This window comes from Danio rerio, chromosome 12, assembly GCF_049306965.1.
Source record: "Danio rerio strain Tuebingen ecotype United States chromosome 12, GRCz12tu, whole genome shotgun sequence".
In the NCBI taxonomy this organism is placed as follows: domain Eukaryota; kingdom Metazoa; phylum Chordata; class Actinopteri; order Cypriniformes; family Danionidae; genus Danio; species Danio rerio.
This window is the reverse complement of record NC_133187.1, coordinates 841,633-855,707: the sequence shown is the minus strand read 5'-3', so window position 1 is coordinate 855,707 and position 14,075 is coordinate 841,633. Positions and strand designations below refer to the sequence as shown.

Sequence of the window (14,075 nt, the reverse complement as noted above, 5' to 3'; positions counted from 1 at the left end):
GGCCCAATACCTCCATTCATCACTGATTTTTGGAGTAAGCAGATGTTTTGCATATAGAGTACATATTATTTGTGTGTGTGTGTGTGTGTGTGTGTGTGTGTGCGTGCGTGTGTGTGTGTGTAGGTGAGTGTAATGAAGCTGCTGTTGGAGATGATGAAGATGAAGATGTGTTTGTGCTGGAGTTACAGAGAGCGGCGTGTGGTTTGGGTCTGCTGCTGGTGGACGGAGAGGTGAGGGCTCACATTTACACCGCATTCACAATAATCAAAGAATAATGATCAAATAATTACAGTAAAGTTACAATAATTCGGCTGGAATGACATCTGCTGCATATAAAACAGATGCTGGATGAGTTGGTGGTTCATTCCGCTGTGGCGACTCCTGATAAATAATGGACTAAGCCAAAGGAAATTGAATGATTAATAATAAAAATAATTAATTCATTCATTCATTTTCTTTTCGGCTTAGTCCCTTAATCCGGGGTCGCCACAGCGGAATGAACCGCCAACTTATCCAGAATGTATTTACGCAGCGGATGCCCTTCCAGCCGCAACCTATCTTTAAGAAACATCCACACATACACTCATTCACACACACTTATACACTACAGACAATTAGGTCAACCCAATTCCCCTATAGTGCATGTGTTTGGACTGTGGGGGAAACCGGAGCACCCGGAGGAAACCCACGCGAACGCAGGTAGAACATGCAAACTCTACACAGAAACACCAGCTGACCCGGCCGAGGCTCGAACCAGCGACCTTCTTGCTGTGAGGCAACAGCACTACCTACTGCGCCACTGCGTTGCCATAATATTAATAGTAATTATAATAATAATAATAATAATAATAATAATAATAATAATAATAATAATAATAATAATAATAATAATAATAATAAAAGTGACACAAAGTGTTAAAATGTCTTCTAACAACGTTTGATATTTAACATTATGTGAATTAATAAGCATATTAAGCAATTATTTCAGTTACAGCATTAACCATCACGATGAACAGCTCAACAGCATCTCCATGTGGGTCAAAATGGAAAACATTATTGTCAGAGAATCACATGGAACTTATTATGACTGAAAAAACAAGAGTGTGTGGTGGAATAAACATGTGGAATTCTGAAATAACATGTCCTGCTTTAGTTTTGATGACAGAACTGCAGTGATTACTTTGTTTTATTTGTCAGGAAACAGCAGGACTGGGCGTCAGTGGGATCTTCATTAAATCAATTCTTCCAGATTCTCCTGCTGCGTTATCAGAGCGTCTGAAATCTGGCGACCGCATCCTCGCAGTCAATGGAAAGAGTCTATCCGGAGTCGATTATCAGACGTGAGGAAAAACACAGCATCCAGAAACACAACCAACACCACTTTGCACTTTGCAACTCACATACTTCACATAGAAATCTGATATATAAGCAAATTACATATATGACATACAAGGTTATGTTTGGATTTCACTTTTATTAAACAGATATGTTCATTAAAGTAAGAGTTTGGTCTTAAAACATCAAGAAAGATAATATATTCACATTAAAATTAGTTATAAAGTCAGTTGTAGTTATAAAACTAAATTTTATATTTGATTTTACTGTTTTTTATATCAATTTATTTAATATTTCTTTCAGAACATATTAATTTGGACTGTGATCTTCAGATTAGTCAATACTAATCTAACAAAAAATCTGATGTATATGAACAAATATACTACTGTTAAGCATTCTGTAGAAAATATTGCTTTAAAATATGTCATATATGCAACATAAGTATTGGAATTATAAATATGTACATGTTCAATTGTATTAGCTATCATTTTATTTATTTGTGAGTTCATTTGAGTGTATATATATATATATATATATATATATATATATATATATATATATATATAGATAGATAGATAGATAGATAGATAGATAGATAGATAGATAGATAGATAGATAGATAGATAGATAGATAGATAGATAGATAGATAGATAGTGTGTGTACTGTGTATATTTATTGTGTACATATATATTTGACAAAATTGTAGTTTATATTTAGATAAAAAAATATATATGATGCAAATTATATATAAATTTCAATATCTATGTAACAAAATAGTTTTGTTTCTATTTATGTGTATTACATTTACATAATGTATAAGTAAAACACACACACACACATACATTATATCAAAACAAACCTTTATTTTAGATGTGTTTAATCATGATTAATCTTTGCCTAGCTCTAATATAAACATACAGAAACAAAGCAGTACCATATTGCACATCTACAGCATTTATTATGAAGTGTAGTCTCTATTTAAATGGCCGTAACTCTTGAAATGCATGGTGAATTTTCACCAGAATTGGTACATTTGTGCTAAGTCGCAGTATGTGGTTGCATAGAAAAAATAGCTGTGTTTGGCCGTTAGGTGGCGCTGTAACACAGAGTAAACAAGACATTGCCTCTAACTGCAACCATTGAAAGTTGTCATGTATTATACAATTTGATTTAAAAAAAAATTACACAAATTTAAAAATCTGTATTCAAACAAAGAAACATGATGGAACTGTGTGTAATTAATCCATGTGATGAGCACTTAACAACGTTTTTTTCAGTAGACACTCGAGTGACATCAACCTGAAAGTTGTGGCATTCTTTTTGAATCACCCTCTATTTATCTAAAGTGCCATTCATATCTATGAGGATGCAGAACTGGAAAAACAGAAGCCAAGCCTGTGATGTACATAAAGCGAAATGTTTATTCTCTTTCCAGAGGAATGGATCTGATTCAGACGTCAGGAGAACGCCCGCGGCTGCTGGTTTCCAGATCTTACCGCACTATAAGAGAAACACCAGCAAACTCTCTGTGTGATCTGGGAGACTGACTACACTACAACAATATCTGTCAATGTTTCCACTTTCGTCCAAAGTATTTTTTAACTATTTACAGTTAATAGTTGTTGGAAACAAGATCTCCCATAATGCAAATCAAAACCATAAATAAATGTGAGAGCTTCTAATGTAAGGATATGTTTTACAGTGTAAATAACTACAACAAATTAGCTCTAACATGTGCCTTTTCCCCATTTTATTGCTATTTTAATTCTGTTATCTTTGCATTTTTTATTGAAGATGAATGGAAATGAGTGGAAAAATTAATGTATATGTTTTTATTGCATAATGTATGAAATAAATGTGTGTCTGCTTAACTAAAACAAATATAGCAAAAATAAAACAAGTCTTATAATATTTGAGTGCTACTTAAAAATGTAAAATTTATTTTTGTTAAATTTGTTCAGTAATTTGAGTGTATATATACGTATATTAATATTTAATTGGGGAGAAATGCTTAAATGCTTTTGTAGTTTCACTTGATTTTTTATTTATTTATATTACATATGACATGACTTAAACTCTGGGGTCCAGTAAATGTCTCTTGAGATGATAACCTATTAATTAATAACTTTTGTTTTTATACACACTTCCATGATTAATTATTATTTATGAGCAAGTCATTTTAGAAATATAAAGGAAACTTGATCAATATTATGAAGGAAACTTAATGAGTTTCTTCTGTTGAACACAAATGGAGATATGTTGAAGAATGTTGGGAAACTGATGTTGCCATTTAACTTCCATCCACATACACACTCACAAATAAACAAACATTCATTACACGTGGATTTACAAATACACATGCATTTGCTTTTTGTTTATTTGTAATTTGTGTTTGTTGTTGTCAATAATAAATACGTCATTCATTAATTGAAATGAAAAATAAATTAAATTGTATTAGTTTTTCCTACTATCTATGATTACAAGTTTACAACATTCTTCAAAATATCTTCAGATGTGTTCGGCAGAAACAAAAATCATAAATATTTGTAAGTAAATTATAATTTTTGGTTGAAATTCTCTTTGATACTCCTCATGATACTTTGGGTTATTTTGTAAATATTATATTTTATACAATTAACTTGTACTTCACTGCAGCAAATGCATATACATTAGAAAAACTGGAACTAATTTTCCAAAACAATCTGAAGACCGCTGTCCAAAAATGAGTACACCCACATTAATATGTTAGGGAATTTGTTTATAAAATTGTAATAAACATGAAAAATTGAGAAAAACATAAAAAATTATCAATTTAGTTGGAAATATGTTGATAAAAATGTTCGGTGACCCCTCTTTTTTTAATATATCTGTTTAATAAAAACGAATTTGTTTAAATGCACCAAAATATATCGTCTATATTCGCTGATAAATGGATAAAAACATTGATTTATACATAAAGAAATTCATTTATACTGAGCACTATCCGTATAATTTATAATACATTTGGATGAAATGAAGTTGAGGATCATCACATCAGCAAATCAAGGTACTAAAATGCTGTCATACTTTAAAAAGAAGGTGGTAGGCTTTAATATACAAATATGAATACTGATCAGGCCTATAATATAAATAAAGAATATTTCTTGATTTTTGAGGGTTTGCTAGTTACAACTAAACAGATGTTAAAGCAGTAAAGCATTCAGTGAATCCACAAAAACATGCAATGATGGTTAATTTAGTGTTGCCAACCCTCTTAATTATAGAGGTAAAGTTGGTTTTATATTCAGATATTCAGACATTCTCCTTAATAAAATGTCTAAATAGCGAAATCATATAGCAGCCAATGATTATCAAAGTACAGCATTGTTCACAGTCAACTAGATAGTGAGTGTTGTCATACCTGCATGCTAATTCCCATCGAACATTCAAACAAACAGTATAGAGACTTCTAAATAAAAAATAATGGCGAATATAAAACCAAATACCTCTATCATAATTTTTATGTCACCTCAAAATGTTCAAGGTCCAGAATTTGATGGATTCTGTTGTCATTTTGTGGCTGAAATACAACCGCAGGGCAATAATTCTCCTATCAGGGGGATGGTCTCAATGTCCTGATTGTGAAAGACTCCACAGTTGATTTTGGATGGAAGTCCATAGACTAAAGGTGTAACTCCATTATTACCGCACATGTGCTGCTCCTCTGATCATCTGCAGCTGCTCTCTATATTAATTCTTCATTATTTGATCAGAAAATGACTGAATCGGAGCTGTATTCGGTGCATAAAGGTGTGTTTGTGCCCACACATTTACACCCTGCTGAGAGCCTGAAATACTACGAGGACTTCATTTTCCGCCCGGATGACATCCTGATCGTCACTTACCCCAAATCAGGTCAGTCTGGCACTTTTAATAGCTGTATTTTAGATAAAAAGCAAACCTGAAGCTTGTTTAACAGCCGACGCCGCTCCCGCTATTTCTTTGTTTACTTGCTGTCCGTTGGGTTTCTATGGAAGCCCGTTCCCGCCTCTGTCTGAAGTCTGAATAAAAACGATCAAAAATGTATTGTGGCTTTATTTCTCAGAATTGCGAGATAAAAGCGGGAATTGCAACTTTCCCTCTCAGAATTCTGACTTTAGGGAAGAGCTGGGCATTAGTAAAGCGGGGTTAATAGATTATTAAGAAGTAGGTTTTATAACGTTACTTAAGAGTATTTGGAGTAACTTATGTATGGCTTTAAAACAACATTAGCACCATTTAATTGATTGTGAGTAATGTACTTTGATAGTCATTGGTTTCTAATATAATATTTCACTAGTAGAATTAGCAGATTACCTTTCTGAAACTTCATTATTCAGAAAATGTCTGAATGTGGGAATTATAAAACAGTAACACACTAAGCTTTGAGACAGTTGCTCAGTGTTTAGCCTATCACTATGTTTCAGAGCTATTTACCACACTGACTGTCAACTGTCCCTAAATTCCTCCCAAGTTTGAGGATTTGGATGAGAACATCAGGAGAACCATTTCAGCAGCATACAAGTATTTTACAAGTATAAAAATCTGTGAAATATGTTACCCTGCTGAAAGAAAACAGCTAAAACCAGCCTGTCTGACCAGCTAAACCACCTAAGACCAGCCAGCCTGAGCAGCTAAGGCCAGCCTGACAAGCTAAAACCAGCAAAGACCAGCTAGACCAGCTAAAGTTAGCTAAGACCAGCTAAAAACAGCTAAGATCAACCTGACCAGCTCATACCAGCTACAAAGTTGACAAAACCCCTCTAAAACTATCTAAAACCAGCATTGACCAGCTAAAACCAGCTAAGACCCGCTTGACTAGCTAAAACCAGCTTGACCAGCTAAAACCAGCTAAGACCAACCTTACTAACTAAGACCAGCTAAAAAGTTGCCAAAACCCCTTTAAAACTATCTAAAACCAGCATTGACCAGCTAAAACCAGCTAAGACTAGCTTGACCAGCTAAAATCAGCTAAGACCAGTTTGACTAGCTAAAACCATCTAAGACCAGCTAAAAAGTGGTCAAAACTCCTTGACAACCAGCCTGACCAGCTAAAACCAGCTAAGACTATCTTGGCCAGCTAAAACCAGCAAAGACCAGCTTAACTTGCTAAAACCAGATAAGACCAACCTGACCATCTAAGACCAGCTAAAAGTGGTCAAAACTCCTTGAAAACCAGCTATGACTAGCCTGGGAAACCAGCTTGGGTGACCAGCTAAAACCAGCCTGATCAGCTTAAGCTGGTTTTTTTCAGTAGGGTGGTCAAATCTTATATCGTTTTGACTGCTGTCAAAAGTTGGAACCATTTTTTTCAGGTTCTCCAACAAGGGCTCAATGGGCAGGAATTGTAAAGGAAAAACCCTGTATGGAGAGACTGACCAAAGACTTGATTCAAAAGAGGGCAACAAATACAGGGAGAAACGGACTGAGTGTGTCATTGTAAACAATATGTGATCATGTTCTTCAAATGTATTGTGACTTGATTTTGTAACCCCATGACCACCACTTTGTTTCTTTCTCTCCACCGCCTCCTTTTTATTTTCTTCTTTCTTTTGTTTTTTATTACTAAAAGGGGTTATATATATATATATATAGGTCACTGGTCTCAGCTGGGTCAGTTGGTGTTTCTGTGTGGAGTTTGCATGTTCTCCCTGTGTTCGCGTGGGGTGCTCCGGTTTCCCCCACAGTCCAAAGACATTGTCCGAAGTTAAAATTTGTCTTTAGTGTGTGCATAAATGAGAGTGTATGAGTGTTTCCCAGTAATGGGTTGCAGCTGGAAGGGCTTCTGCTGTGTAAAACATATGCTGGATAAGTTGTCGGTTCATTGCACTGTGGCAACCCCTGAATAATAAAGGGACTAAGCCGAAAATAAAATGAATGAATGAATAAGCATATTTAACCCTTGTGTATTGTTTAAATGTCCTCTCCTTTGGTTCTGTTGGTGCTGTTTTTGCCCATTGACTTCCATTATAATGTCATTTTTTGATCGCCAAGCTGTGACAGCATATAGTCATGTATTCTTGATCGTTGGTGGTTTTCCCTGTTGGGAAGAGGAACATTTGTAATTTTACGGTTGACGTGTTGAACCCAGGCTCATTTTTAGAGACGTGCCCAGGGCTACATTTTTGAGAACCATGAGATATAAGCCCAGGGCTATGTCTTCTCGCAGTTTTAGTTTCCGCAAACCCACTACAGGCCACTGTGTAGATTTTTGACAATCTCAAATACGTTACTGGAGCATGTTAGCCCAGCATTCATGCCATAAATCTACTAGAGGCCACTGTGTAATCTTCTGCCTGTGTACATTTGCATAATATATCAGCTGGCTATCGACACCCGCTTCCTTTAACACAACCAATAGTGTTTTCAAAAGCAAGCTAGTGAAGAAAAGCACATCACAGTTGCATGCTTTTACATTTTCATTGAGGTTTGTTTTACCTGGTTTCTGGACGCATCCTTCGCCATGCTGGAATACTGGTTTGCTCTGCTCTGTGTTCCAAGTTCAACACCATACAAGGCGAGCTATCGAGCAAACTGGTCATGCCAGGAAAGCCGTATATATGGGAAAATGTGTTTAGCAGTAGCAAAAACAAGACAGCAGAATTTGTCTGTGGCGTCATACCACCCTGTAGTGTTCGTTTGTATGCAGCCGTATACATCCCCATATTTATATACTGCATACACTATAGTTCAAAAACACACTATATTAACCCATTCATTTTGTAAATACCAGCTTTTATTGTGGATTAATCGTGTTTGACGGCACTAATTGAAATGTTCTGGTCATTATTGTTAATGTGGTGAAATGCTGGTGTGTTGTGTTGTGCTTCAGGCACCACATGGATGCAGGAGATCGTCCCCCTGGTAGTGAGCGAGGGCGATCTGACGCCGGTTCTGACCGTGCCCAACTGGGACCGAGTGCCGTGGCTGGAGGAGCATCGAGCCATTCTGCTGAGTTTAGAGCAGAGAGCATCGCCACGCATCTTCGCCACTCACTTTCACCACCAGATGATGAACCCGTCCTACTTCAAGATCAAGCCCAGGGTAAACACATGCTCACCCCTGACAATCACACACCGCACTGCTCTAATAGACTTCACTGAGGTGACTGTGTGCTCCTCAGGTTCTGTATGTCATGAGGAACCCCAAAGACGTCTTCATTTCTTCATTCCACTATTATGGGATGGCCTCATTCCTGGTCAACCCGGGAACACAAGACGAGTTCATGGAGAAGTTCCTGGATGGAAACAGTGAGACTAATTCAGCTCTCGAGATGCTTCAACATCTCTCACTACAGCAAAGCTTTCTTTCTCTCTTTCATGGTTGATTTCTTCTTTTATTTCTCTTTCCTCCTTTCTTCATTCTTTTATTTTCTTTCTTTCTTCCATCCTTCCTTCATTCATTCATTCATTCATTCATTTATTCATTTTCTTTCTTTGTTCTTTTTTTTTTTCTTTCATTAATTTATTTTCTTTTGTTTAATTAATTTATTTTTTTCTTCTTTTTTCATTCATTCATTTATTCATTCCTTCATTATTTTTTCTCTTCATTTATTCTCTTTTTACTTGTTTTGGTTAAGTAGTTATTTATTTCTTTTTTGTTTCATTTATTGATTTATTTTTTCATTCATTCATTCATTCATTCATTCATTTATTCATTCTTTCTTTTATTTATTTCCATTCACTCCTTTATTTCTTTCATTCATTCATTCATTCTTTCTTTCTCTCTTTCCATTCGCTCCTTTCTTTTCTCCTTCATTCATTCATTCATTTATTCTTTCCATTCGCTCCTTTCTTTCTTCATTCATTCATTCTTTTAATCTTTCCATTCGCTCCTTTCTTTCTTCATTCATTCATTCTTTTATTCTTTCCATTCGCTCCTTTCTTTCTTCATTCATTCATTCTTTTATTCTTTCCATTCGCTCCTTTCTTTCCTCATTCATTAATTCATTCATTGATTCTTTTTTATTCTTTCCATTTGCTCCTTTCTTTCCTCCTTCATTCATTAATTAATTAATTAATTCATTCATTCATTCATTCAATCAAACATTCAATCTTTTATTCTTTCCAATCCCTCCTTTCATTCTTCCTTTATTATTTCATTCATTCTTTTTTATTCTTTCCATTCGCTCCTTTCTTTCCTCCTTCATTCATTCATTCATTCTTTTTTATTCTTTCCATTCGCTTCTTTCTTTCCTCCCTCATTCATTTATTCATTCATTTATTCTTTCCATTCGCTCCTTTCTTTTCTCATTCATTCATTCATTCATTTTTTATTCTTTCCATTCGCTTCTTTCTTTCCTCCTTCATTCATTCATTCATTCATTTATTCTTTCCATTCGCTCCTTTCTTTTCTCATTCATTCATTCATTCATTCATTCATTCATTCATTCATTCATTCATTCATTTATTAATTCTTTCTTTTATTTATTTCCATTCACTCCTTTATTTCTTTCATTCATTCTTTCTTTCTCCCTTTCCATTCGCTCCTTTCTTTTCTCCTTCATTCATTCATTCATTCATTTATTCTTTCCATTCGCTCCTTTCTTTCCTCCTTCATTCATTCATTTATATTTATTCATTCATTGATTCGTTTATTCATTCATTCATTCATTACTTTTTCTCTTCATTTATTTTCTTTTTACTGGTTTTTGGTTGATTTTATTTTTTACATTTTTTTATTTATTGATTTATTTTTTCTTGAATTAATTAATTAATTCATTCATTTTTTCTTTTATTCTTTCCATTAGCTCCTTTTTTTGCTCATTCATTCATTTATTCGTTCATTTATTCTTTTTTCCCTTCATTTATTCTTTCTTTTATTCTTTCCATTCATTCCTTTCTTTTCTCCTTCCTTCATTCATTCATTTTTAAATGTGATAATATCAGTTTTTATGATCCTCCTCTGCCCCTCAGTCATGTTTGGCTCCTGGTTTGACCATGTGAAAGGCTGGCTGAATGCTGCAGAACAGGAGCACATCCTCTACATTTCCTACGAGGAGATGATCAATGTGAGTATTTGTGCTTTCATAATCTCGTGATAACACTGTAATCTTCACTTTAATCCAACGCTTTGCTCTCAGCAGAGGAGTTTCCCGAGAGACGTGATTTTAACATCTTTATAACTCTGGAGTCAGTCAATTATTTACCACTTCAACATTTCAAAACATTTCATCTATAGATAAACCGTTGTGTGTTCATGCATAAAATCCTAAATAGACCATTTAGGTATGCATACGTTATTTCTCTGGTCTTCATGCATTTATAAGCGTGCTATCAGCTTGTCATTGTTCTGCAGGTCAGTGTGTGTTTGTCGTCATATTAAACATTATGAAACCGTTCCAACTCGTTCAAGGTCGCTCTAATGTAATCTCGGTCCTTTTATCGACAGCTAACCTTGACCAAAGTCCACTAGAAAAACGTCAACTAACATTTTTAACATTTTATTTTTATTGATTTGCTACTTTCTTCAAGTATTTTTGGAACTGTTTAGACTATTTTAAATAAATAAATCTGAATAAATAACTGTATTTTCATTTCTGTTGATCTGGTACATATTTATAAACATGATTGATTTCTTTGACAGGATTTGAGAGCATCTGTGGAGAAAATCGCCACTTTTCTTGGGAAATCCTTGAGCTCAGAGGTGGTGGAGAAAATCGCAGATCACTGTGTGTTCAAGAACATGAAGCAGAACAAGATGTCCAACCTTTCTCTGGTGCCGGAGGAGTTCATGGACCAGAAGAAGTCAGAGTTCCTGAGGAAAGGTAAAACACTGTATGCATAATTCCACGCAGTGCCGCAGTAGGTAGTGCTGTTGCCTCACAGCAAGAAGATTGCTGATTCGAGCCTCGGCTGGGTCAGTTGGTGTTTCTGTGTGGAGTTTGCATGTTCTCCCTGCATTTGCATGGGTTTCCTCAGAGAGCTCCGCTTTCCCCTACAGTCCAAACACATGCAGGTGAATTGGCAAGACTAAATTGTCTGTAGTGTATGAGTGTGAATGAGTCTGTGTGGATGTTTCCCAGAGATGGGTTGCGGCTGGAAGGGCATCCGCTGTGTAAAAAGTGCTGGATAGGTTGGCGGTTCATTCCACTGTGGTGGCCCTGGATTAATAAAGGGACTAAGCCGACAAGAAAATGAATGAATGAATGAATGTTGTGGGCGTGTACACAGCTCGCTGTTTTAGGGGCGTGTTGCTTCACATGAAAATTAGTTTCGGCTTCCCGCCCAACGTAACAAGTGGGCGGAGCCAAGAGCTCTCTGTGTTTGCAACAGACAGGCAGACTGAGAGAAGGAGCTGGAGTGAGAGGATCAGCATTCAGCCGTACATGTACGACTCGGACACAGACCAAGCAGAGAGTACACAATCATTTGCAACCCAAGCTCATTCTGGAAACGTAGCCCCGCGGACGTTTCTGGAGACCGCGATTTACGTGGCCGGAGGTACGTAAAGGCCGCGTTTGTTTTTTTCCGAGCGAACGCCGCGGGGCGGTGTGGCGCCGCTCCGCCCCTCCTCTTCGCGTCCGCCAACCGACGGCTCGCCTCCGAGTGGAGGACTTTCCCAATCAATTTTCCGCAATCAGTTTGTCCGCCTAGCTCACAGCGTTGCGGAGGGCCGCCGCGGTGGACGACGACCGGGATCGAGTCCGGGGAACAGCAGGTTCCGGAAATCAGGTGAGACGAAAAACGGAATCCGAAAAATGAGGGCGAGAACACGGCGGGATCCTAAAACGCGGTCGAAATCGAAGACGAGGGCTTTTGCTTTTTTTTTCTTTCTTTTTTTCCCGATCCGGCGGCTTTTCGCGCGGGCGCGAACGCGCGCGCTCCCGAGAGGCGCCCGCCCGAGACGCGAAAAAGCGTGCACAGCGGCCTCTCGCGGAACCGCGAAAACAAAAAAACGCTCGAATACGTACCTCCCGGGACGTAAATCGCGGTCCGCAGAAACGTCCGCGGGGCTACGTTTCCACAATGAGGCCGGGTTGATCATTTGTGTCTTTGAATAGTTTAACAGCCAACTGTGTGCTAGTTTCAAGTGCCGAGCTTGTACACTGAGACTAATAACCACCACACTGAATTATCTTTGACTGAGGCACTGAATGCGCCGCGAAACAGCACACCAGACACTCTCTGTGGCGCGGAAGAAACATTTGTTATGTTGTTAAATTGAAAAAAAAAAAGGACTGTGTGTGTTTATATCAGCCCAACATGACAGTATATACACTATGCTTACACACATGTCTGTCCAAACAGCTTGAAAAGTACATTTTTCACCATAGGTGCCCTTTAAAACATTTACTCCTGAACGTGTCTATAAAATAAAGCAGCATACTAACTGTTTGTATTATTATACCTCTTAAAGTTACCCTTTATTTGCTTGGGTAAAGAGATAATATCATATATACTGTAATAAACGCTTCAGCAATTAATCACAACAGGAAAATTTGACAGCATCATAAGCCTAGCTTTAATATGATTAGTTAATCTATGTAAAAGCACTGTAATTATAATAATAAAGAGGAGCTGTGTGAACAACAGCACTGTGTACAATAGAAAGGACTGAAGGATGTTTGAGTGAATGATCCCTTTACTTTATTGTGTATTCAGCTGTTCAGTGTTCACACCCGTGCTGTTGTCTTTTCCTGTTTTTCGCTGTCAGGAATTGCTGGCGATTGGAAGAATCATTTCAGCGCGGTCCAGGAGGAGAGATTTAATGCTGTATATGACGACAAAATGAAGGATGTCAAATTCAAGTTTCCATGGGACTGAAATCCATTACTGTCTGCTTATAATAAACATTTGGTGCACAGCCACTATGGTGATTGCTTTTAATAATAATATACGATTATACTGCTTATTACATAAAATGATTCTGATTGGCTAACGAGCTGTTTTTTGGCCCATTTCCCCTGAGTGGTACAGTACGGGTCACCTTTATCAGGCTTGGATTTACACTGTCAAAAGTGGATTACCTGAATGATTTACATTTGCCAAATGCCAGAATAGTGAGAGAATTTGATATTATTTTCTAGACAGTCAGAAGTTTACACACATTTCCTAGGTATTTTTAGCTTTGCTTTTAAACTGTATAACTTTGGTCAGATGTTTCGGGTCTCCTTCCACAAGCTTCTCACAATAGTTTGCAGGAATTTTGGCCCATTCCTCCTGACAGAATTGCTGTAACTGAGTCAGATTTGTAGGCTGTCCTGCTCGCACAAGCTTTTTCAACTCTGCCCACACATTCTCTATAGGATTGACATCAGGGCTTTGTGATGGCCACTCCAAAACATTCTCTCTGTTGTCCTTAAAGCACATTTTAGCTAATTTGGCAGTGTGCTTAGGGTCATAGTCTGTTTGGAGGAGCCATTTGTGGTAATGTCCTGGCTGATGTCTTGAGATGTTGCTTCAGTTTTTCTTCATAATGTTCTTCATGATGCCATCTATGCTGTGAAGTGGACCAGCTTGTGCACGCGCTAGCGACATTCTCTGTAAACCAATAGCGCTCAGCTGTGCGCTTTGCTCCGGCTTTTGGTAACTTTTTGTCGTGCTAGGTACCCTTTAAAAGGGCACACTAAAATGGTACCATACAGTTTGCTTTTTAGTACCTCTTGACAGTGGAAACGGCCATAAAAGCGTACCGAACCATACCATACCGTACCACTCAGTGGAAATGGACCATAATGTGTTTGGTTATTGTCAGATAAAGGCACAGCTAAAGTAGTTCC

At 37.2% G+C, this 14,075-nt stretch overlaps 3 protein-coding genes across 5 annotated transcripts in view; 2 read left to right on the top strand and 1 right to left on the bottom strand.

Annotated features, from left to right (window-relative positions):
- radil2b (Ras association and DIL domains 2b) overlaps positions 1 to 3,233 on the top strand; it is a 29,490-nt gene extending 26,257 nt beyond the window's left edge. For all 3 annotated transcript variants that reach the window (XM_068224681.2, XM_073917997.1, XM_009306368.5), the window contains exons 15-17: positions 124 to 230; positions 1,198 to 1,340; positions 2,772 to 3,233. In XM_068224681.2, coding sequence (XP_068080782.1) covers positions 124 to 230; positions 1,198 to 1,340; positions 2,772 to 2,883 — 362 coding nt within the window. In that variant the 3' untranslated portion in view covers positions 2,884 to 3,233. The remainder of the gene's footprint in view (positions 1 to 123; positions 231 to 1,197; positions 1,341 to 2,771) is intronic.
- The window catches only part of mprip (myosin phosphatase Rho interacting protein), a 288,081-nt gene that overhangs the window by 90,318 nt on the left and 183,688 nt on the right, over positions 1 to 14,075 (bottom strand). The gene's annotated exons all lie outside the window — the stretch shown is intronic.
- sult2st2 (sulfotransferase family 2, cytosolic sulfotransferase 2) lies at positions 5,092 to 13,119 on the top strand. The gene is given in 6 exon segments (NM_001078169.1): positions 5,092 to 5,230; positions 8,187 to 8,398; positions 8,478 to 8,604; positions 10,270 to 10,364; positions 10,940 to 11,120; positions 13,010 to 13,119. Coding segments are annotated over 6 exon segments (864 nt in total).